The 25669-nt window shown below is 48.3% G+C and overlaps 1 protein-coding gene across 3 annotated transcripts in view; it reads right to left on the bottom strand.

The window, feature by feature from the left end:
• The window catches only part of obscnb (obscurin, cytoskeletal calmodulin and titin-interacting RhoGEF b), an 896193-nt gene that overhangs the window by 394073 nt on the left and 476451 nt on the right, over nt 1-25669 (bottom strand). For all 3 annotated transcript variants that reach the window (XM_038798455.1, XM_038798456.1, XM_038798458.1), the window contains 5 exons: nt 20464-20730; nt 15458-15724; nt 9507-9773; nt 2918-3184; nt 113-385 (listed from right to left, as the gene is read on the bottom strand). In XM_038798455.1, the coding sequence (XP_038654383.1) occupies nt 113-385; nt 2918-3184; nt 9507-9773; nt 15458-15724; nt 20464-20730 (1341 nt within the window). The remainder of the gene's footprint in view (nt 1-112; nt 386-2917; nt 3185-9506; nt 9774-15457; nt 15725-20463; nt 20731-25669) is intronic.

Genomic DNA, 25669 nt, shown 5'->3' with positions numbered 1-25669 from the left:
AATTTTAGAATGTTTTTTCCAAAAACTTCCTCACAAAAATCTGTAAAATATACCTTCGATTTTCTTTGAATTCTAGTCATTTTTAGCTATTCGTAAAATTATTCACTATTACCTTTGACGTTAAGTTGTGCCGAAGATATGTACTTCCCAACTTTGAAGATCACAGCACCAGTGTCATCCTGTGTGACTTTCCTCAAAATCATGGTGTGAATATTGCCATTCTTCACTGAAATTTCATTCATTTCATTATTCTGCAGTTCAATTCCACCCAGAACCCACTGAACACCTTGTGCGTTCTCATGGGAGACTTTGCATTCAAATAAAGCAACTCCACCTTCGACTACTTCCACATTTTTCAAACCATCAACAATTGTTACATCTGGCACTGAAAAAAAACAAAATTAAAAGTCTTCTCTTATAAATACTTAGGCCCCAGCATTCAGAGGATTAGGAAGGACAGAGGATGAAACCTGGAATGGGATGTCAGGCTACCAAATTGTGGGCTCCAGCCGATTTTGAGACTACGATTGTGACTTGTATCCCAAAGAAAATGTACACTTTTTAAAAGTAATCCCCTTAAATACAGGGGCCAAGTCAAAATTCTTCTTGTGGAGCAGAAACACTCTTCAAACTAGCAGGTTACTCAACAATTTGGAATCATAAAAGATTATAGAATCACTACAGTGCAGAAGGAGGCCATTCGGCCCTTTGAGAGAGGGTTGGTGCAGACTCGAAGAACACCCTACCTAAACCCACAACCCACCCTATCCTTAACTCCAACTAAACTTTTGAACACAAAGGCGTAATTTATCATGGTCAATCCACCTAACCTGCACATCTTCAGACTGTGAGAGGAAACCAGATCACCTGGAGGAAACCAACGCAGACACTCGGGGAACGTACAAGCTCTACACAGACAGTTACCCAAGGTGGGAATTGAACCTGGATCCCTGCCGCTGGGAGGCAGCAGTGCTAACCACTGTGCCACTGTGCCCACCCAATATGCAACATATCGGTTCTCCATATGTGTTCTGAGTCCGAACGCAATATGGGAGGGTCCCCAGCCCCAACAACCCCCCCATCCCCCCCGAACACCCACGCCGGGCAACTCCAGGCCGATCGCATGCGTGAAAAAAATGCCAGCTTGGCACCTTGGCAGTGCCAAACTGGAACCTTGGCAGTGTCACCAGGGCACCTTGGCAGTGCCAGATTGGCACCCAGATGTCCCAGACATGTCCCGCTCTCATATGGGAATGACCGAGGCGCTGCGGAGCTTGTCCCAGTCGCAGATGGGCATTGCTGAAGCACTTTAGAGCTTGGCCCAGTCACTAAGGAGCATTGCCAAAGGAGTCAACACGATGGTATAGGCATCAGAGAGCCACCAGGACTGGCAAAGCCAGATGATGCAGGGCAGCCGGGGCTAGAACCAGCTGCCCCCTCCAGCCCAAGCGGAAACCCCAGTGCCCTAGGGCACCGACCGGGAGGACGGGCCGCTGTGTGGCAACCTGGGCCAGTTCAATGGAGTGGCAACAGTGGCTACCAGCTGAGTTCCACCCCTCTGATGAGGCCGCGTCTCACAGTCAGCACCCGGAAGAGGGCAGCGCGGCTGGGCTCTCTGGCCCTAGAGGACGCCCGCCAGGGGGCATCAAAGGCCATGGGATGAGGTAAGCAGCTGGCTGCCTCCGCCTCTGATGTGCATCCTTGGAACACACCTAAACGTAGCGGTAGAGCTAGGAAGGCAAAGCACATTGAGGATCACTGAGCGCACCGAGGGATGGGGGTTAGGTAGGGGGTGAGGTGGGGAGGAGGCGTCACCATCGGCAGAGTGGGGAATTGTAAAACGCAATAAACATCTTTGACCACAACCAGTGTGACGCCTCTGTCACTTTCTTCCACAATGTGACCTGACCTCCGAACCCTTGGCCCATCTATCCAGGCATCTCCCCCTCCTTGTAGCACTCACCCACCCCTCCAGCCGTGGACACGTCCCCGGAGCTGTGTCCCATCCCCTGGATGTTCGGTTGTTGGCTGCTCCGTGTGGTGTTGCCTCCCGCAAACACCATGCTTTAAGGTGTGATTGGGATGTGAGGCAATGACTCCCACATGCTACATGGCCCGCCCACCCACGGGAATCCACTTGGGTTGGATTAAGTGCTCACTTAAACACGATTGCCCCAAAACGGTACACAGGATCCAGGGATTGGCATGCTGGTGACATGTGCGGTTGTCCCCCAGCGCCTCCACCTTCCCCCCCTTCCCATGGTGGCCAACAACACCCGGAGGGTGCCCCCCCATCCAGCTGAGGGTGCCCCACACCCCGGCGAGCACTAGGGTGGCAAGCCCAGAGCCCCTGGGCTCTTTGCCTGTGAGCTAGGATGGCCACTCACCTCCTCAGCTCTCCACAGAAGCCCTTCTGTAAGGTTCACGTTTTACAACGAGAATACTAATAGGCACCAGTGAAATGAAATGAAATAAAATGAAAATCGCTTATTGTCACAAGTAGGCTTCAATGAAGTTACTGTGAAAAGCCCCAAGTCGCCACATTCGGTGCCTGTTCGGGGAGGCTGGTACGGGAATTGAACCGTGCTGCTGGCCTGCCTTGGTCTGCTGGGGAGGCCGATGAATAACAGGAGGCCGTTGGATATGAGGTTGCTTCCGTTAATTGTATGGAAATGGGGCTTAAATGGTGATAATCGGCTTCTCACCACACAACGGCACCAGCCGCGGTTCTTGTTTTCGGCCTCTCCCACTATTCACCGGCCTTGTTTCACTTGAACGAAAGTGCAATGAGGCCGGAGAATCGCGACCTAAGTGTTGTTTAATAGCGGCGGGAAAATCGCCAGCAGGAAACTTCCTGCAAAACCCGTCACAAATGAACTCAGAAATTTTTGTTAAATTCCACCCATAGTTTTTTTACCTGTGACAATTAAGGAGGCAGTGGTCTGTTGATCACCAGAATCGCAAGTATATTCTCCAGCATCTTCAACCTTCATATTGTGAATTGATAATTCAACAATGTGACCTTTCTGTTTCATTTCGTATTTGTCATTTGGTTGCAGCACCACAGATCCCCTTCTCCATTCCACTGAGGCATCAGATTTAGTAAGTTCACAGTGCAGTGTGGCAGTCTGGCCTTCTTCCACTTCCACATTCTGAAGCCATCGCTTGAAAAGTGCAGGCAAGACTGAAAAATATTATCAGCATTATCACAATTTTGCGGCAGCAAGAAATGTTTATTGGTCAATTAAGCAAGACTGGAGTATTTCAGAATGGAAAATCCATGTCTGGAATGCTACATAATTTTAGATATTCTGCAGACAATTCTGTACTCAATACTAGCATTTTAAAGTTATTTTATTTCAAGCAGAGTAAACTGAGAAAAGGTGTTTTAAAAAATTCATTTATGGCTTCCCCCGGGACGTCACCCTGGTATGTGACCCATAGCTTGGCAGGGTAGAGCCTGCCAAACCACACTCCACTTTTGTAGTCCGGATTTGGCACCGTTGAGTTCTGCCTTGTGCTTGGCCAGTTCAGGATCAATGCCCGGTATAAGTGGATGGAATGTCCTTCCCAATTGTACCCTCTCATGCTCTTCACCAACCTCAGGATCCGCTCTTTGTCCTCGTACCTGTGGAACCTCACGCTTATCGCCCGCGGTGGTTCCCCAGCCCGGGCCCGCTGGCAAAGCAACCTGTAGGTGCAGTCTACCTCCGGGGCATGGCGAAGCCCTCCTCACCGACCTGCTTCTCGAGCATCGCTGATACGTAGTCTGTGGGGTTTCTGCTCACTGTTCCCTCCAGCAGCCCCATGATTCTCAGGTTTTGTGGTTCACAATCAGTTCTCCTCGTCATCAGCTTTATTCTTCAACCCCTTCTGGGTCTTGACCAGACTCCCTACCTCAGCCTCAAGTGTCGCGATCTGGTCCCTTTGGTTCATTGCGGCTTTTTTGAGATCTCGTGTTGTATTTTCCAAGGCCTCCAGCCTATGCTCCATATTGTCCATTGCTTCCCTAATGGGGACCGTCGTGGCATCCACTGCTGCCTCAATGGCTGCTTGGAGGTCTTTTATTATCTCCTCCCTATGGCTCTGGAGTTCGGAGGTGATGAGGCAGTTCAACCTGTCCATCAACGCCTGTCTCAGTGCTGGGAGCTCTGCAGGATCGACACTCACCAGTTCTGTGCCTAAATGTGCGCTTCCCTGCTCCGGCGTTGAGGTTTCCCTCCCCTCGTCTTTACTGGCATTTCGGCTAGACGGCTGATTCTTTACCATCCTGCTTGGCGGTGTGGTCGATTGGAGGTTAGTCTGAGGGATTATGAGTACTTTTGGTGCCTGTTTGTTGGGGCTAAAAGGCCTCAGTCGAAGTTCTTAGACGAGAGCCACGTTTCATGCTTCTGCTCAGCTCAGGGCTGCCATGGGGGAACATTGTATGTTTTTTAAAAATTCATTTACGGGATGTGGACGTCACTGGTTAGGACAGCATTTATTGCCTAGTTTCCCTTCAGAAGGTTGTGGGGGGCAGCTGTCTTCTTGAACCGCTGCAGTCCTCGACGTGTAAGTACACCCACAGTGCCATTAGGCAGCAAATTCCAGGATTTTCCCCAGTGGCAGTGAAGAAACGGCGATACATTTCCAAGTCAAGGTGATGAGTGACTTGGAGTGGACTCTCCAGGTGGTGGAGCTCCCAGGCTCCTGCTGCTCGTGTCCTTTTGGTTTAGCACACTGGGCTAAATAGCTGGCTTTTAAAGCAGACTAAGGCAGGCCAGCAGCACGGTTCAATTCCCGTACCAGCCTCCCCGAATTGGCGCCGGAATGTGGTGACTAGGGGCTTTTCGCAGTAACTTCATTGAAGCCTACTTGTGACAATAAGCGATTTTCATTTCATTCTAGATGGTAGTGGTTGTGGGTTTGGAAGGTGCTGTCTAAGGACTCTTGGTGAGTTACTGCAGTGCATCTTGTAGCTGATAGACACGGCTGCCAATGTTCGGCGGTGGTGGAGGGTTTGAATATTTGTGGAAGGGGGAACAATCACGCGGGATGCTTTGTCATGGATGGTTTCGAGCTTCTTGAGTGATGTTGAAGCTGCATGCGTCCAGGCAAGTGGACAGTATTCCATTACATTCCTGACTTGTGATTTGTAGATGGTGGACAGGCTTTTGGGGGTTCAGGAGATGAGTTACTCACTGTGGGATTCCCAGTCTTTGACCTACCCTGGCAGCCTCGTTCCTTGACCGGGGTACAGGGTCAACCACCTTTTCTCCACCGCATCCGGGAAGGTCTCCAGCTCGGTGTCGGTGAATCTTGGGGTCACTCTTCTCACTGCCATCCTGTTGGCTGGGATGATTTGTGTAGGGAGTGCATTGTGTATAAGCGGCTGCAGCTTGTCAGCCTCCGGAGTGTCAATCATGAAACAGGAGAATCCCACACTGTTTGCCATTGGAATCAATTGTGTTTCATGTGGTGCTGGAGCGAGCCCCTCAACAGTAGCTGAATTGGTTCAAGTGCAGCGCCAGTTTTGCTGCCATTAAACTCCACAAATCCTGTGCCGGTGTCAACACATGGAGAATCCAGCCGCAGAAATTTCAAACTAAATTTATAAATCAAACTATTCAAAAGCTAATTAGTTGCCTGCCTTGTTTGTTATTGTTTGCAGTAGTGCTTTATGCAACGGTAGCACAGGGGCTGCAGAATGGCAGGTGGAAGGCTGACTTTCAGTGGGTTTGACTGCAGCTGGCTTTGCAGGATGATTTCAACCAGCTTTGGCCCTAAAGGACTGGCTTTGGACTGTATCAACAGTCAGCAACAGTCTGATCTGACTGGCAGACAGGCAGCAGCAAAGGCATTGGTGCAGTGGCAGAGGTGAGAGGATGAATGCTGCCACCTTGAGAGACAACAGCAGGTTTGTGCTTCACGGTGTCACTGTTTGGGGTGGTGCCTCAGCAATCCGGGGAATGTGTGGGAGGACAGATTGATGAACTGCTGTGACAACCTGCAAGCCCTGGACTGTGCAGCTATGGTGGTGTACTTTGAGCTTGCATGGAAGCAAGCTGAGCTTGCCTGACTTCAGTTTGAACTTCCACTGCAGCATCCAAATGGTAGGTGGCCTCTTCTCGTGTTGCAATGGAAGCTGAGGCATTAGTCATCAAATGCTGTATTATGGAACAGGCTGCCACTTTCATGCTGGAGAGCATGGGCTCCATGCTCTGCGCAAACCCTTTGTCACATTGATGCTGGACTTCTCAATCTTAGAAGCATAGAAGCATAGGAAATAGGAGCAGGACTAGGCCTTTCAGCCCTTTGAACCTGTTCTGCCATTCAATATGATCACGGCTGTTCATCCAACTCAGTAAACTGCTCCCACTTTTCCCCACGTATAGAAACATATTACTTGACATTTACCGCAGGCTTCTTTACAGGCCTGTCAAAGTACCAAGCATTTCAGTCTGCATACTCAGCTTTCTTTTACAGTCTACCCCATTGAAGTCTTCATCTGCGTTCTCTGCAGAGCAACTTGTGTGCAACCCTTCCCTCCAGCAATATGGTACCCTACCTTGGTTTCCAGCTACAGGGTTTCTGAGGCTAGTGGTACAGTTGGTAGAATATGGCATTTCAAGATGTGCATTCACTGACAATGACCATTGAACCTCTTGTGGTACTGCAACCAAGTCCTCAGGGTTAGATTGTTGGCATTGATCTAGTTATGTGGTCCCACTGCTTCCGCAATGTTTGTCTGGAGGGTCTCCTGGCCCCTGTAGATAAAATACATCTCTTCTTTCCTCCAATACAGTCAAAGAACTTTGGAGTGTTCTTTCACCCCAGTTCAGCATTACGCAGCTCTTCCTGCTGATCAAAGTCTCTTCCACAGCCACTTATAGCACCTGCTCCAACCAAAATGCACCTCCCCTTAAAAGATCCTTGTTGACTTTGCGTAATGTAAGCTAGTATTAAGTGACGTTAGCCTTACAGATACTTAGGCCACTTGCTGAGCTGAGGGCCAGGATTCTCCCCTACCCGGCGGGGCGGGGGTCCCGGCATGATGGAGTGGCGTGAACCACTCCGGCGTCGGGCCGCCACAAAGGTGCGGAAGTCTCCGTACCTTTAGGGTCCAAGCCCTAACATTGAGGGGCTAGGCCCGCGCCGGAGTGGTTGGCGCCCGGCCGGCTGGCGGCAACGGCCTTTGGCGCCACGCCAGCCGGGGCCGAAGGGGCTTCGCCGGAATTCCACGCATGCGCCGGAGCGTCAGCGGCTGCTGACATCATCCCCGCGCATGTGCTGGGGAGGGGGTCACTTCTGCCTCCGCCATCGTGAAGACCATGGCGAAGGCGGAAGGAAAAGAGTGCCCCCACGGCACAGGCCCGCCCGCCGATCGGTGAGCCCCGATCGCGGACCAGGCCACCGTGGGGGCACCCCCTGGGGCCAGATTGCCCCGCGCCCCCCCGCAGGACCCCGGAGCCTACTCGCGCCCCCTGGTCCCGCCGGTAAGGTAGATGGTTTGATCCACGCCGGTGGGACCAGCATGACAGCGGCGGGACTTCGGCCCATTGCGGGCCGGAGAATCGCTGGGGGGGGGGGGGGGGGGGGGGGCCGCCGACCAGCGCGGCGCGATTCCCGCCCCCGCCGAATCTCCGGTGCCGGAGACTTCGGGACACGGCGGAGGGCGGGATTGATGCCGGCCCCCGGCGATTCTCCGACCCGGCGGGGGGTCGGAGAATCCCGCCCGAGGTGTCACTCAACCAAATTTCTAGCAGCAGGTGCATTCTACAATCATTGAGTTTCCAGGGCTATCCAATTTCTCATCTGTTTCTTCATTTTTCGAAACATTGTTTCCTCTTTTCTTTTATGTATTTGTTGGTGTCTAAAAGTGTTAATGCTCTATTCTTTCATGTCAAAGCCAAACAATTTTGGAAATATGCAAAATCAGCAGTGATATAATTCCTAAGGATAACACTAGCAGAAATTGCAAGACACTGCTTGGCGGTCTTGCACTGCTGCCTCCATATTTGGTGTGAAATATTTTAACATTTGGGCCTCTCAGCCACAATATAGAGCTATTTTGAACCAAAACTCTTTCAGGTGACAGAATGTGTGCTATTTCTCACAGTGTAACTTAGGCCCTCAGTATGAGACAGGAAATATTGTGATTACAATCATTCTAATTAATATGCACTGTTGTAATTCTTGTACATATTTCAGTTTTTTAAATTCAGATTACTTGCTTACTTGTTTCTTCCCAGGTCTCATAATTCCATTTACGAGATTGGACCCATGCTCTAGAACTGTCTGAAAACCAGTTCCAAGTATTAGTATTCTATCTAATTAAGAGATAGATATCAAAATACTGACATGTTCACCACAACCAGGTCAACCTTGATAACTTTTTGTGCAACAACCCAATAAAGATTTCAGTACAAGTGGTAAATAGTCTACCTGCAGCAATTGGTGCCTTTTCATGATATTTTTATCTGTTTAATTAATACTGGAATATAATAAGCCAGCCACGCTGTTTTGTTCACTTAAGAACTGAAGGTGGTGAAATGGAACAAGTCATACTCAACAATGAAAAAATACCCGACGTGTTTAATTCTGAAATTGCAGGTGAGGTCTTCATAGTGCAATTTAGGTCGAGTACACCAGCGGTGTCCACCAGCAAGATCTTAATTCTTGAACTTCCTCTCAGAGTTATTTCAAGGGTGATAAAAGAAAAAGTTAAATTGACCCACAGTGAAGTAAAACTTTGGGACCGAGAAATCGAGATGTGCAATGTCCACATTTTCTGCAACAGTGAAGGACAAGCATGTGACATATAATAGGAGCTGTGGGTGCAGCATGATGCATAATGAAACAAAGGGCAATATTAGTGCAGTTGTTCCTGAGACAGTTGACAATTTTGAGCTCTTTTTGTAGCTTGTAAGAAGTATTTACAGTAGAGGGTATTTTTGATAGGCCACATAGTTACAAGGCTTTAATGAGGTCAACAACTGAGGGACTCTGGTGCAACCCAAACTGAGCGTCGTGAGCAGGTTATTGCTGAGTAAGTGCCACTTACTCAGCGGTGTTGATGATCCCTTCCATCACTTTACTGATGATTGAAAGTAGACTGATGGGGTGCTAATTGGCTGGGTTGGAATTTTCCTGCCTCTTGTGTACAGGACAAACTTGGACTTTTATTACAAACCTTTGTCTTAACTATAATAAATTACAGATATTTGATAGCATTATTAAATAATTCAGGCAAGAAGTAAATTATAAAAGACAAATTTGTAAATACCAGGGTTCAAAATTTTACCTCATGAAACTTTTGTTATCCTAGGATGAAACCTTGTACAGAAAATGTTTTGGCAACAATTGGACTGTGTAAGTGGTCTGCGTTTAATGCCTGTTTGCATACTGCAGATTGCTTCAGTAATTATTCTCTATTTTGTTCACTATTTACTAATTAATTATAAGAGGCAACCCTATAAAAAATAATTTTAAGAGGCATTTTTTGAATAAGGTCTGCATACAAGTACCTTTAACAGTTACGGAAGCTGTTGTTTGCTGATCCCCAAAAGAACAGGTATACTCTCCTGTATCGTCCGATTTCAAGTCAAGAATCTGCAATATTTGTACAGGACCATCCTGTTTCATTTTGTACTTTTCATTTGGGGAGATCAATAATGATCCTTTCCTCCAAGTAACTGTGACATTAGGCTTTGATAGTTCACAATGTAGTGTCCCTGTATCGTACTCCTCCACTTCTATGCTCTGCAATTCTTTTTGCAAAATTATAGGTGCAGCTGAAATACAGCAAAATAAATTTATTTCATAGAATTTTACAAAATTACGATCTTCCATTTACAAGGAATATTAACAGGAAAAAAGAAAACTATTCTCACTCTCAAATCATGTCACTACTGTAGACACAAGTCACAAAGAATGCAATTTAAACAGTGGCACAGGCAGAACTCAATCTGCATGCGCTTTTCAAACACTACTAAATTAATTTAGTGCATTTTTTTAGGTAGCCTGGGTGACCACCTAAAGCAGCCATTAATCACCTTGCATATGATATTGATGGACCCTGTTTAAGAACCATTCTAATAAATTTGTTTCTGATAAGTAGAGTGGGTGGTGGGCCTAATCCCTTCTTCAGTTGTCACTGCAGCATAAGTTGTGGCTATCAACAACATGTAATATTGTAATGAATGCATGGCTTTCTGTTTTAAGGTGTCTCTTTTATCTTAAGGTAAAAAAGGATGTCCTGGAATGGTGTGTGGTGATCATACTATTTCTGCCATCAGAAGCAGGTCAATGTGATCTGTCGCCCCTCTGGATGCTTGGGAAAATGGTTCTCTATTCAAAGAGACAGGACTTGTGGAAATTTAAGGAACAAGGAGTTGTCACAATGGGCTTGGATGCTGGACATTGGTTCAGGGATACACAGGAAACTGAAGAAAGTGTCTTTCAAAGGACGGTGGAGGATTCACATTGTGGCAGGGATAAGGGAGTCGGCTGAAAAACATGGAATAGTTTGGGGCTTAATCTTCAAAATTATGGGCGAAATTCTCCCAAAACGGGAAAAATCGTCAAACCGCCGTAAAACCCGCCCGGGTTTTACGGCATCGCGCCCCTTCCCGACGGGGGACCGATTCTGGTCCCCCGTCGGGGCTAGCAGCCCGACGTCGGAGGCCCCGACAAGTCGGGCTTAACGAAAATCGTTAAACCCGCTTGTCGGACTTAGCGCCGGCTGACGCGTCATATGACGTCAGCCGCGCATGCGCAGGTGGGAAGACGCCACCCGCGCATGCGCGGGTGACGTCATCGCGTTTTTTGCGCGAAACCCGCGCATGCGCGGTCCGGGTTGCCCCTCAGCCGCCCCGCGTATTGATACTGCGGGGCGGCGGAAGGACAAATAGTGCGCGGGCATCGGGCCCGCTGCCCGCGATCGGTGCCCACCGATCGCGGGCCCATGGCACCCTTGGCACGGCCGTGGTACTGCCGTGCCAATCGGTGCCATGGTTATTTTTTTCCAGGTGGTCACGACGTTTTTACGAACGGCAGGACCAGGTGTGTTTGCCGTTCGTAAAAAGGTCGTAAAGGGCTGGGACTTCGGCCCTTCTAACAGCTGTGAATCGCTGCCGGCCGTAAAAAAACGGCGGCAGCGATTCGTGTCGGGATTTCGGCGGGGGGGTGGGAGAATAGCGGGAGGGCGTCAAAAAAGTCGGGAAGGCCCTCCCGCTATTCTCCCACCCGTCGTGGGGGGCGGAGAATTTCGCCCTATATATCTTCTGAGAGTGTGGGATAAAATAAAAATGAATCATAAAATAGTTTGTTGGGTTAGTTGGTTAATGGGAAAGTCCCTTTTCTTCAGTTTGATGTATTAGTTGCCTGTTAAGTAATATTTAGTCTGTGTTGATTTTAGCTTGTTAGTACAAAGTCTTAAAATACAAAATCCTATCCTGCAATTCTTTCCACTGGTCGCTGGAAAATGAATCTTTCTTTTTGAAATCTATTGGTCTCTTGAGGATCGTAACAATATATTTTAAGAAATCATTCCTGTAGAACCAGGAGGAACAGGAATGCACCCCTGATCCACACTCTTTACAAATTTCCCACACACCAGTAGTTCTGCTGTTCGTGGGACTCTTGAAATTCACGAGCCTGCAAGCATGTCCGGTGTCGGCAGCAGACGCAATAAATTGTCAATGAGACCAATGTCCAATGGCCAGCCAGTTGAAGTGCACTAATTATAAACCCCAAAATGGACCACAATCAATTTCTAGCCCTCTAAGTCCTTTAACTGTTTCAGTAGGCAGTGAAGGACAAAATACCAGCTGCGGGATTCTCCATCGGCGGGATCCTCCGCCCCACCAGCAGAGCACCCACACCCGTGCGTTTCCCGAAGGTGTGGGGTGGCCCACAATGGGAAACCCCATTGGCCCGCTACAGGAACAGAGAATCCCGCCCCAGATTCTTCCTGTGCAACTTTACTCAAAAGAGCAAATGAATCTTTAAAATGTTCAACTGAAATTTGATTCAGTGAGATGTTCTCAAGAATAGATTAATTCAGTTCCCACTGGTTGTGAAACTTTACACTGGCATGTCAAATTTTATGCGCTCATATGAAATTTTACAATTAAAGTATCTTCATCGTCACACTCGTTGTACTTCTACTATGGTGATGTCTAGTTCTAATAATTCCAGAAAGATGCCAGGAGATTTTATAGTTCATTTTATGTTACATCTCAGTGAGCTAAAATCTCAGTGATGCCAAACTGTTCATAGCAAATTCTTCTTTGTGCTAATTTAAAGCATTTTTAACCAATTTACTTTAAACGTTGGATAAAGTGCTTAAAATAGAACATAGAAATTTGATACAAATGTGCTCAAATATTACTTTCTGATACCAAATTTCATCAAACTACAACAATATAGAGACAAAATCTAACTTTGATTGGCAATAAATGCAAAACCTGTAAGTTTTGATACAACAGAGGAATAAGACTTAGGTTGCGATCGAATGGCCACGCTGTGCTCGAAAACTAGCACGCCGCATGCGGTGCAACGTGACTAATAGAAGCCGGGAGACCCCATTGTGGGATCACTTTTTGACAAAGCTGCATATTAGAGTGAGAAAGCTAGTCTCACTGTAATATGTAGTTTCCCGAGGCACCTGAAGCTTTGGGATCTATCCCCTTTGCCTTGAGAACCGTTCATTACTGGTCTCCACAAATGAGGACGAGATGGAATGGCACTCATGGGGGTCTCACAGAGGATTGGAGGCCCCCAGATGCATACCCATTGGGCAGGGTGGCACCCTGGCACTGCAGGTGGAACCTGGGAACCCTGGCACTGCTAAGGTGACCAGGTGGCACTGCCAGGGCACCAGGTTGGAGTGCCAAGCTGGCATTTTTTTGTGCAGCAATGATCGGTCGGTGGAGCACTGCATGGACGTTGGGGTTCTGGTGAGTCGTGCTCCTCAGTGCAAAAAAAGGGGCTACGTGCAGCCTTGGCCACACATTCCCCGCTGAGTTCCCCTAATGCCATTTGATAGAGTTGCAGCGCTAGGAAACACACGGCTAAACATGCTCGCTTAAGGACATTGTTTCCATTTCGTTAAACCGCGCCCTAATTTTCTACACAGAAAAGCAGCACTTGATCACACTCAAATGACAGCTTCATTTTCAATATCTATTGACCTTCCCACAATACAATCACTAAATACATTAAATTATCAGGAACAGATGAAATACATGATAAAAAGAACTCAGGGTTTGAAGCACGAAAAGAGCAACAGAAGACGATCAGCAAGGATCATAATTTAAACTAATTTGTCAGGGAGATGGGAAAACGAGCAGTAGTCCAGAAGCCAGTGTTGAGAGTAGTGAGGTACTGAGGAGGGTATCAAGGTCGCAGGAGTGTACCGACAGGCAGAAAGGTGGGTTGAAGTGTGTCTACTTCAATGCAAGGAGCATCCGGAATAAGGAAGGTGAACTTGGAGCGTGGATTGGTACTTGTGACTACGATGTTGTGGCCATTACGGAGACATGGTTAGAACAGGGACAGGAATGGTTGTTGGAAGTTCCGGGGTATAGATGTTTCAGTAAGAGTAGGGAAGGTGGTAAAAGAGGTGGAGGAGTTGCTTTGTTAATCAAGGATAGTTTAACAGCTGCAGAAAGGCAGTTCGAAGGGGATCTGCCTACTGAGGTAATATGGGCCGAAGTTAGAAATAGGAAAGGAGCGGTCACATTGTTAGGAGTTTTCTATAGGCCTCCAAATAGTAATAGAGATGTGGAGGAAGAAATTGCAAAACAGATTATGGATAGGTGTGGAGGTCTCAGGGTAGTTGTCATGGGTGACTTTAACTTTCCAAATATTGATTGGAACCTCTATAGGTCGAACAGTTCGGATGGGGCAGTTTTTGTACAGTGTGTACAGGAGGGTTTCCTGACACAATATGTGGATAGGCCGACAAAAGGGAGGGCCACACTGGATTTGGTACTCGGTAATGAACCGGGCCAAGTGTTAGATTTGTTTGTGGGAGAGCACTTTGGAGATAGTGACCACAATTCGGTGTCTTTCACTATTGCAATGGAGAGGGATAGGGCCATACGGCAGGGCAAGGTTTATAATTGGGGGAGGGGTAATTATGATGCGAATAGGCATCAATTAGGGAGCATAAGATGGGAACAGAAACGGTCATGGAAAGGCACAAATGAAAAGTGGAGCTTGTTCAAGGAACAAATACTCCGTGTCCTTGATAGGTATGTCCCTGTGAGGCAGGGAGGAAATGGCCGTGTGAGGGAACCATGGTTCACAAAAGAGGTTGAATGTCTTGTCAAGAGGAAAAAGGAAGCATAAGGATGAGAAAACAAGGTTCAGTTGGGTCGCTTGAGGGTTACAAGGTAGCAAGGAATGAGCTAAAAAAGGGCTCAGGAGAGCTAGGAGGGGGCATGAGTAGTCCTTGGCAGGTCGGATCAAGGAAATTACTCTGCTATTTGTGATTTTTATCAATGACTTGGAGGAGGGGCCTGAAGGGTGGGTCAGTAAATTTGCTGATGACACCAAGATTGGTGGAGTAGTGGATGAGGTGGCGGGCTGTTGTAGGCTGCAAAGAAACATTGATAGGATACAGAGCTGGGCCGAAAAATGGCAGATGGAGTTTAACCCTGACAAGTGTGAGGTGATTCATTTTGGTTGAAAAAATTTGAATACGGATTACAGGGTCAACGGCAGGTTTCTGAGGAATGTGGAGAAACAGAGAGATCTTGGGGTTCATGTCCACAGATCTCTGAAGGTTGCCACTCAAGTGGATAGAGCCATGAAGAAGGCCTATAGTGTGTTAGCGTTTATTAACAGGGGGCTTGAGTTTAAGAGCCGCGGGGTTATGCTGCAACTGTACGTGACACTGGTGAGACCACATTTGGAGTATTGTGTGCAGTTCTGGTCACCTCACCATAGGAAGGATGTGGAAGCATGGAAAGGGTGCAAAGGAGATTTACCAGGATGCTGCCTGGTTTGCAGGATAGGTCTTATGAGGAAAGGTTGAGGGAGCTCAGGCTTTTCTCTTTGGAGCGGAGAAGAATGAGAGGCGACTTAATCAAAGTTTATAAGATGATGAGGGGGATAAATAGAGTGGACGTTGAGACTATTTCCTCAGGTGGATGTAGCTGTTACAAGGGGGCATAACTTTAAGGTTCAGGGTGGGAGATATGTGAGGGATGGCCGAGGTAGGTTCTTTACTCAGAGAGTGGTTAGGGTGTGGAACGGACTGCCTGCTGTGATAGTGGAGTCGGACACTTTAGGAACTTTCAAGCGGTTATTGGATAGGCACATGGAGCACACCAGAATGACAGGGAGTGGGATAGCTTGATCTTGGTTTCGGACAATGCTCGGCACAACATCGACGGCTGAGGGCCTGTTCTGTGCTGTACTGTTCTATGTGTAATAGATCTGTACTTAATGGTAACTTTTCTCCTACCATTAACTTTCAAGTAGGCATCAGTCTGTTGGTCCCCAGAATCACAGGTATATTCACCGGTATCTTCCATATTCACATTGTAGATTAATAACTGAACAATTGTACCAGCCTGTTTCATTTCGTATTTGTCACTGGCATGAAGTATTAGAGATCCCTTTCTCCATTTGACTGGAGCACCAGGCTTAGTAAGTTCACAAAGCAGTGTGACCACATTGTTCTCTTCGGCTTCTTGATTTTGTAGCTCTTTTTTGAACAGCACAGGTAAGGCTACAGAGAAAAAGCATTTATAGCAAGTGTCAGAATATCAATTTTAAATAATACCACACACTGATTTTATGTACCACAACAAATGTGGGCAACACCTAACCAATTTGTCAAGTTAGTAATAACTGAACGGTTTGACCTAAATAAAAAACTGTAACTTTGACGAACTGCGAAAATATTACAAATAAGCTTTGGGCCACTTGTTGTACATTTTTCACAAGGACTAGCTATAGAAGCTGGTTTAGCACAGTGGGCTAAACAGCTGGTTTGTAATGCAGAACAATGCCAACAGCGCAGGTTCAATTCCCGTACCGGCCTCCCCGAACAGGTGATGGAATGTGGCAACTAGGGGCTTTTCACAGTAACTTCAATGAACCTACTTGTGACAATAAGCGATTATTATTATTGTTTAGACGTTGCTATCTTACATCTGTCTTGGAGCCATAACAGATTTTTGTTGACATATCCTTTGCTAGCTTGTTAACTCATGGGGAGTCATACCTGGCACAAAAGAAGATGGTTGTGGTGTTTGCAGGTCAATCATCCCAGTTCCAGGATGTCACTGCACAAGTTCCTCAAGGTAGCGTCCTTGGCCCATTCACCTTCAGCTGTTTTATCAACCACCTTCCTTCCATTGCTTAATGTTCAGCACCATTTGCGACTCCTCAGACACTGAACCAGTCCATGTCCAAATGCCACAAGACATGGATAATATCCAGGCTTGGGCTGACAAGTGGCAAGTAACATCCATGACACACATATACCAAGTGACGATCAACTCCAAAAAGGGAGAACCCTTGACATTCAATGGCATTATATCACTGAATCTCGCACTATCAACATTCTGGGGGATGACCGTCACCATATAAATACTGTGGCTACAAGAGTAGGTCAGAGGCGAGGAATCCTGAATAACTCACCTCCTGATTTCCCAAAACCTGTTCACAATCTACAAGCGACAGTCAGGATCATGATGGAATATTCTCTCCTTGCCTGGATAGATTCAGTTCCAACAGGACTAAAGAAGCTTGACACCATTGAGAACAAAGCTGCCTGTTTGATCAATCTTCCACAAACATCCAGTCCCTCCGCCGCTGGCGAACAGTAGCAAAAGTGTGTAGCATCTACCAAATGCACAGTAGAAATTCACCAAGGCTCCTTAGACAGCTCCTAGAACGTTCCAAACCCAAACTACTACCATCTAGGAGGACAAAGGCAGCAAATGGGAACACTACCACCTTGAAATTCCCCTCCAGCCACACAATCCTGACTTGGAAATCTATCACCTGCTCTGTCGCTAGGTCAAAATCCCGGAAGTCTCTCGCTGTGCACCCACAACACATGGACTGCAACAGTGTAAGAAGGGCTCAACACCACCGTCTGAAGGGCAATCAGGGATGAGCAATAATGCTGGCCGAGCCACCGAAGCTCACATTCTTTGAATTAATTAAAAATCTCTGTCAGAGGGCGCGATTCTCCAGAAAGATTTTGAGGTGTGGCAGCGAGCGGGACCTGCTGTGAGCTTCCCGGCGCTCGGCCGGCAACGCTATTCAACGTTACTTGGTCTGCTTAATGAGGCCCCTCGGGTTTCCCACCGTAAATGAAGGCCCACCAGCCAATTCGCCGGCACAGCGTTCGCCACCCCTTGCTAACAAGGTCGAGCAGCACTTGCTCAGTCAACCCCAGTCAGCTCACAAAAGTGGTACCCAGGAGACCGGACCCAAGATTCACAGATGCAGACCTGGGGAGGCTGATAGATGCTGTGGAGGCCAGGAGAGTTGTCCTTTTCCTCCGAGGATCTGGAGGGTCAGCCATAGGGCAGCCAGTGCTCTCTGGCATGACGTGGCAGTGGCTGTGAGAGCCGGGAGTGTGACCAGGGGGATGGGCCTCCAGCGCAGGAAAAAGGTCAACGACCTACACTGGGCAGCATGAGTGAGTAGAGACCAACACCCATTCCCCCACCCTACCCGAGACCTTTCTGCTCCTACAGGAGCATCCACCCCCAACTCTCCATGCAACCCCAACTCTTCCTTCGCACCCCCTCCCCATCCCAGCACTGTGAATATCATGTGTGACTAACGATGCTCTCTCTGTCTCTCCTCAGGAAAGGCTCTCCTACAATCACCGGGAGAGGGCCTGGACTGGCGGGTGTGATGGACATAAGAATCCTCACAATCTTCGAGGAGCGTGCCCTGGACGTGACTGGTGTGGCCGAGGACAGGACAGTCAACAACGCTGCTGGTGGATGCAAGAGAGGTGACGAACCACCGGGCTCCACCCGGAGGACTTGTCAAACGTGAGCCGTTATTGCCTTATTGACTGACCTATCCCTCCCACTGACCACATGTCATTTCTCCCTCAGGTCCTCCAGCTGACGGCGCCGGCCCATCCAGTGTGACCCCCCTCTCCTGCCTCCCAGGAGACCACCTCAAAGGAGAGCTCTGAGGACCCCCGCCAGGGACATCAAGGACTACGGGACTAGGTAAGCAGCTGGCTGCCTCCTCCTCTGATGTGCATCCTGAAGACACACCTAGACGTAGTAGTAGAGCTAGGAGGGCCACACAAATTGAGGATCACTGAGGGCACCGGGAGAGGGGGAAGGTGGGGTAGGTAGGGGTTGATGGGGCTGGGGGAGGGAGGGAGGGTGGGGAATTGTATAACACAATAACCATTCTTGTGTGCAACCAGCATGCTGCTTCTGTCACTTTCGTCCACAATGCGGCCCAACCTCCGAATACTTGGCCCATCTCTCCAGGTACCACCACCACCCCACCCCACCCTCCAGCTGCAGACATGTCCCCGGAGCTGTGTCCCATCCCCTGGATGTTCGGATGTTGGCTGCTGGCTGTGTGGTATTGCGTCCCGCAGGGTTCAAGCACAGTGTCCATGCATAGAGGCGTGATTGGGATGCTAGGCAAAGCCTCCCACATGCTACATGGCCCGCCCACCCACGGGAATCCACTTGGGTTGTGTGAAGTGCTCATTTAACCACAATTGCTAATTGCCTATTAACAATAGCCATCAGCTGCATGGTCAGAGGCCTCGGCAGTTGGTGGGGTTATGGGTGGTTGGTGGGGCAGACGGGAAAGAACAGGAGTTGCCCCCGGAAAGAATACACATGATCCAGGGGTTGCCATGGTGGTGCCATGCGCGGTTGGCCCCCCCACCCTCACATGGCATCCGACACCGGACTATTTGCCTGTCAGCAAAGATAGATACTCCCCTCCTCGACTCCCCACAGAAGCCCTTTCGCCAGGTTCACATTTTTCAAAAGGAGTACTAATCGGTTCCAGCCAGACCACTTGCTGGGGAGGCTGTTGAATGACGGGAGGTCGCGGGATATGGGGTGGCTCTCGTTAATTGTATGGAAATAGGGCTTAAGTGATGATAATTGGTTTCTCGCCACGTTACTGCGAGATCTGGATTTCGCCTACGGGAGCGGGCTGGTTGCATTGCAAACTGTTTGGTGCGGTTCTTGTTTTCAGCCTCTCCCGCTATTCACTGGCCTCGTTTTGCTCGAGCGAGAGCGCAAAGAGGCCGGAGAATCATGCCCAGACTGTTCTGATTTACACTCTTGTGACACCACTTCAAATGTTTTGATTTTCAAGTAACCTTGAGTTTGTAAACTGTTACCAACTGCATTTCTACTTGATCAACAAACCTTGGGCGGGATTCTCCCCTACCTGGCGGGGCGGGGGGTCCCGGCGTAGGGGAGTGGTGCCAACCACTCCGGCGTCGGGCCTCCCCAAAGGTGCGGAATTCTCCGCACCTTTGGGGGCTAGGCCCGCGCCGGAACAGTTGGCACCACGTCGACTGCCGCGAAATAACCGGCACCAGCGGCCTTTCAGGCCCGCCTCCCAGACTGGCCAAAAGGCCTTCGCCGGTTTGCGCATGCGCCGGTGGTGACGTCAGCGGCAGCTGGGGGATTCTCTTCTGCCTCCGCCGTGGCGGAGGCCGTGGCGGCGGTGGAAGAGAAAGAGTGCCCCCACGGCACTGGCCTCCCCACCGATCGGTGGGCCCCGATCGCGGGCCTGGCCACCGTGGGGGCACCCCCCGGGGTCCGATCACCCTGCGTCCCCCCCCCCAGGACCCCGGGGGCACGCTCGTGCCGCCGATCCCGCCGCCACCAGAGGTGGTTCAAACCTCGGCGGCGGGACAGGCCTCCCAGCGGAGGGACTTCGGCCCATTGCGGGCCGGAGAATCGCCGCAGGGGGCTCGCCGCTCGATGTGGCGCGATTCCTGCCCCCGCCGTGGCAGAAATTCTCCGCCACCCGGGAATTGGCGGGGGCGGGATTTTCGGCGGCCCCTGGCGATTCTCCGACCCTGCGGAATTTCACCCCTTGTTTGCGGCATAATAAAATCATTCCCATTTTGTGCGGTAAGTTTCTCATAAACCTAACTATATATTTATTGAATGCTTCATCACTGCTCCTAATTCAATGCATTTCCTTTGGTTCTACTAGGACCAATTACCAGCCTGAACTGCAGATGACCCAGATGATTAACTCTGAACCCCGCACTGCCCTCATATTCCTTCACCAAATAAAAATATACAATCAATTCTAACCAATGTAACAGTAAACAAATAATCTAAAAGATAGTCAACCGGGACTGAAATAGTCACAAATGGATGGCGCGAAGAACAAAACTGATTTAAGTGTAAAGCAATTAAGTGTAAAGCCTGGATGATGATGGCTTCCAAAAGCAGAAGTCGTATTCCAAAACTAATTTTACCATTTTACCTTTCACGGTTAGAGAAGCAGTGCTTTCTTTATCTCCAGAGTCACACGTGTATTCGCCAGCGTCTTCTGGTTCTACATCACAGATGAACAATTCTACAATGGAACCCTTTTTCTTCATTTCATATTTTCCACATGGCAGGAGTACCACTGATCCTTTTCGCCATTCTACTGCAGTATCAGGTTTAGTTAGCTTGCAGAATAATTTGGCTGTGCCACCCTCTTCTGCCTCCACATTCTGAAGTTCTTGTTTGAAAAGCACTGGCAGGGCTAAGAAATAAATTACAAATCTATCAGAACATTGATTACCCTCCTCTTCACGATACTCCTATTTACAAGTAATTTACTTGTCATTTTGTCATAACATACATTCTGGTAGCATCATTTCGTTGGTTACCATGGAAATATACTCTTCTATTCATAAGAACATTGAAACAAGAGTGGTCATTTAACAGCTCAAATGTGTCTGTCATTCAATTAGATCATATCTGAATAGCCACATGCAATTAGATTATGAGGGCAATACACCCGAATGGGAACAAAGTCCCATAGAGAGTGCATTTAGCCGCATGTTTCCCGGTGCTCGCAGTGCCGAGAAACACATGGTTATTACCACGACTCGCGTTGTATAAGGAGCCTTAACAGGAATGCACAACCGAGGCCGCACATAGACGCTTTTTTTTTTACAGTGGGGAGCTCCAACCGAAGCAATCCTGAGGCCGTCGAAGCAATCCCCGACGTTCCCTGCAGCCCGAACGCACAATGGGAGTGTTCCCTACCTCCCCCCGTGCATCCCCTCAACACCTATGCAGGGCATCTCCGGCCCAATTGCGCATGCACAAAATATGCCAGTTTGGCACCTTCGCAGTGCCAGTCGGACACCCTGGCAATGCTCATACCAGGTGGCAAACTGCTTTTCTGGCACTCCATGGGCGAAATTCACCGAAGTCCATCGTGACGCCCTTGACCGGCGGGCAAAAACGGCGCTGGTGACTCAGGCGTCGGGGCCCGCTTATCAGCCCGAAATCTCCCGTCCCGAAAGGGCCAGCAGCGGAGTGACGCTGAACGCGTCAGTTTCACCCGCTGCGGAAGTGGCGCGTCGGTTGACGTCGGGCGACATCATCAACGCCGCCCGGCGAAACATGATATAAATAAGCACCCCCCCCCCCCACCACCACCACTACCCCCCGGCACTCGATGTAAGTGATTTCACTCTCTCTCTTCACAAACCCTCCCCCCAACCCACCGGCACTCGATGTAAGTGATTTCACTCTTTCTCTTCACAAACCCTCCCCCCGGCACTCGAAGTAGGTAATTTATCTTTCTCCCCGGCCTGTCACCCACCTCCAAGCTGAACGGCGTCAACCATCATCAATGGTTGACGCCGTTATAAACCAACTTTGATTTTCGCCGACGTGACCCGTGGCCACGTCGGCGGGACTTCGGCCCATCCGGGCCGGAGAATAATTAAGCCTCAAAAAACAATGGCATCCCACCGGCGCCAGCCGTTCTCAGAGGCGGGCGGCGGGATTTGAAGAACGCCGTTTTATGGCGGGTGGGAAAATTCTGAACATGGCGGGAGCGGGATTATCGGCACCCCCGGCGATTCTCCGACCCTGCGTGGGGTTGGAGAATTTCGCCCCATATCTGAAAAGGATAACTCCATTCACCTACATCGATACACACAAAGAAAATAAAAGCAGAGGGTTGCCATTCAGCCCTTCGCGCCTGCTCTGCTATTCATTATGATTATGGCTGGTCATCAAGTTCAATCCAGCCTCCTGCCCATGTCCTGTGATCCCCTTAGTCCCAAGAGCTATATCTAATTCTTTCTTGAAATCATACAACGTGTAATTTTGTGGTAGTGAATTCCATACATTCACCACTCTCTGGGTGAAGACATTTCTCATCTCAGTCTTAAAATGTTTATCCCTTATCCTCTAACTATGACCTCTAGTTCACGACTTCCGCACCATCGGGAACATTCTTTCTGAAACCATCCTGTCTAATCCTGTTAGAATCTTGTAAGATTTGAATGAAGATTGTCAGGCCCTGGAGATTTATCCGTTTCAATCCCGTTAGTGTCCCCAAAACAATTTCACTACTAATACTTCAGCTCCTCACTAAAACTTAAATTTCTCAGAAACTTCTGGTACATTATTCGTGTCTTCCTGTGTGAAGACAGAAGCAAAGTTCGAATTTAGTTCCTCAGCCATTTTGTTGTTCCCTGTTATGAATTGCCCTGTTTCTGACTGCAAGGAGCCTACATTCATTTTTATCAATCTTTATCTTTACATACCTATAAAAACACTTTTATAGTCAGTTGTTATGTTCCCCAGTAATGTACTTTAATACTGTTTTTCCCCATACCATTTAAATGTCTTTGGTGAATGAAAATCTATCAATCTCGGATTCAAACTTAACAATTCAGGAAAAAGGATGTCATGTCAGAAGCACTGTTTTGGAGTTGGCATCATTGTGAACTAATGCGACAAAGGTGGAGGAACTGGGAGAATGAGATGGAGTCCTTACAGGAATTGTTTAAGGTAGCTGTGGGAGTCGGTGGATGTGTAATGAACATTGGCGGTTTTTTATCACCAGAAACAGAGACGCCTGGGCATGCACCAGTACAAATTTCCTCCAACTCCAACAACACCAGAGGAACCAATGACAGAAAAAAATACCAGATGCCCAACAATAGAAAAAAAGCTCAGTCTTTTCCAGGATACATGATCTGTCATTACCTTCATACAGTCAAACAAGATTTCCTAAATCCCAAAATAACCAAGGTACAAAAGAAAAGTGCGACACTCATAGTTCTGACCACAATGAGAACTTATAAGGCTCTATCAACTACCTTTATACCAAACCACCTACCACCTTGCCATGGCGCTACTCATTTTATCTATAAATTGAAGGGTACCAAAAAATGTACTCCCTCAGTGTAAAGCTAGGATTTAGGCACATAATAAAAGATCAGGTAAATATCCTTTATAAAACCCTGGTTAGACCACACTTGGAATATAGTGTCCAGTTTTGGTCGCCTCATTATAGGAAGGATTTGGATGCTTTGGAAAGGGAGCAGCGGAGATTTACCAGGATGCTGCCTGGACTGGAGGGCATGTCTTATGAAGAACGGTTGAGGGAGGTAGGGCTTTTCTCACTGGAGCGAAGAAGGCAGAGAGGTGACTTGATAGAGGTGTACAAGTTGATGAGAGGCAGGAATAGAGTGGATAGCCAGAGACTTTTCCCCAGGGTGGAAATGGCTGTCACGAGGGGACATAATTTTAAGGTGACTGGAAGAAGGTACAGGGGAGATGTCAGAGGTCGATTCTTTACACAGAGAGTGGTGGGTGCATGGAAAGCACTGAAAGCAGAGATGGTGGAGTCAGTCATGAGGGACAGGCGCATGGACAGCAATGCATTGAAGGGGTGTAGGTTAGGTTCGGTTGATCTTCGATTAGGATAAATGGTCAGCACAACAACTTGGGCCAAGGGCTTGTACTGTGCTGCACTGTTCCATGTTCTATCACACCACCTTCATTTTTTCACAATAACACAAAATGAAGAGTATAATCACAAGGGAACAAAGTTCAGAATTAATGATGAACCACAGGATAATAAAACTATCCATGGAGCTTGGAAAGACCAAGGGCATAACAGGAACATTGAACAACATCCAGGATCCATCCAGAATTTAACTGAAGCCACTGCACCTCTGCCATGTCGTTGTCCCGAAGCCCCAAGAAAGAGAAATCTACCCCTGGAGGGTGGTGAAGACACATCGTGTTTGGCCAACTCCAACCTTTCTCAACAAACACTGCGGGCAAAACAATGTAAGACCAGTGGTCAGAGTCTTCGACCGACCGCAGGCTGGCGTTGATCCGTCTCATAACTAGCCGCTCAAAGCATTTCATGATAAAGACGTCAGGGCCACCGGTCGGTAGTCGTGAAACATGCTACCCTGTTCTTCTTTGGTACTGGTATTATGGTAGTCTTCTTGAAGGAGGTGGGGACCTAGGAGCGGAGGAGTGAGGTGTTGAAGATGTCTGTGAATACACTCGCCAACTGGTCTGTGCAGGCTCTGAGTGCTCGCCCAGGGTACTCCATTAATTTTAGTATCTGAATCGTGCCTTTCACTTTCAAACGCGACACTGAATTCAATCCTGTTTTGATCACCATTTGATAAATGTTCATGCACAGTTAGGCTGTTAATTAAATTGGGCTCGTTACTCAAAACTAAATCTAATATTGCCTGTCCCCTTGTTACATTTAGAAGATATTGTTGCAGAGAACTATGCCAGACATATTTCAGAAATTCATTACTTTTCTGACAGGTGTTTCCTTCCAATCTATATGTAAGTTGAAATCCTCCATTTATACTACTCTGCCTTTGCTACACACTTGCCTAATTTCTGCATTTATACAATCTAACATTTGGTAACTGTTACCAGGGGGTCGATACACAACACCCATTAGATTTTTTATTCCTCAGTTGCACCCATATGGTCTCCACTGGATGCTTTCCCCTCATTACATCCTCGCTCACCATTGAGGTGACGGTATTTATAATCAGTGAGGTTGCTTAACCCTCCGTGCCACCACTCCCTCCTGTGAACTTCATAACCAGGTATATTTAGTTCTCAGTTCCGACCATTCTGCAGCCATATCTCCGGAATAGCTACTACATCATAATCCTCAACTTGCCTTGCGCCTGCAGCTCATCAAGCTTATTCCTTACACTCTGTGCATTAGTATATTGAACTCTTAATTGTGCTTTACCCCCATGACCTGGTCCTCAGCACTGATCTTTTATTTGCTTTGCTTATTATTTTTCTCTTTTGATTCAACCAGTATACTTGTAGTTTTGCCTATTTCTTTACTCTCTGCCCTGCTACTTGTTTTCGGAACAGTACTGACTTCGCCTGAGACCTCCCGTTTCCTCCCAAATCGCCTCAGACCTCCCGTTCCCCCCAATTCGCCTGAGACCTCCCCTCCTCCCCCAATTACCCTGAGACCTCCCGTTCCCCCCCAATTCGCCTGAGACCTCCCCTCCTCCCCCAATTACCCTGAGACCTCCCGTTTCCTCCCAAATCGCCTAAGACCTTCCGCTCCCCCCAATTCCCCTGAGACCTCTCGTTCCCCCCAATTCGCCTGAGACCGCCCCTCCTCCCCCAATTACCCTGTGACCTCCCGTTTCCTCCCAAAT

Source organism: Scyliorhinus canicula, chromosome 5 (assembly GCF_902713615.1).
Source record: "Scyliorhinus canicula chromosome 5, sScyCan1.1, whole genome shotgun sequence".
In the NCBI taxonomy this organism is placed as follows: domain Eukaryota; kingdom Metazoa; phylum Chordata; class Chondrichthyes; order Carcharhiniformes; family Scyliorhinidae; genus Scyliorhinus; species Scyliorhinus canicula.
This window is presented reverse-complemented; position numbering and strand designations above follow the sequence as displayed.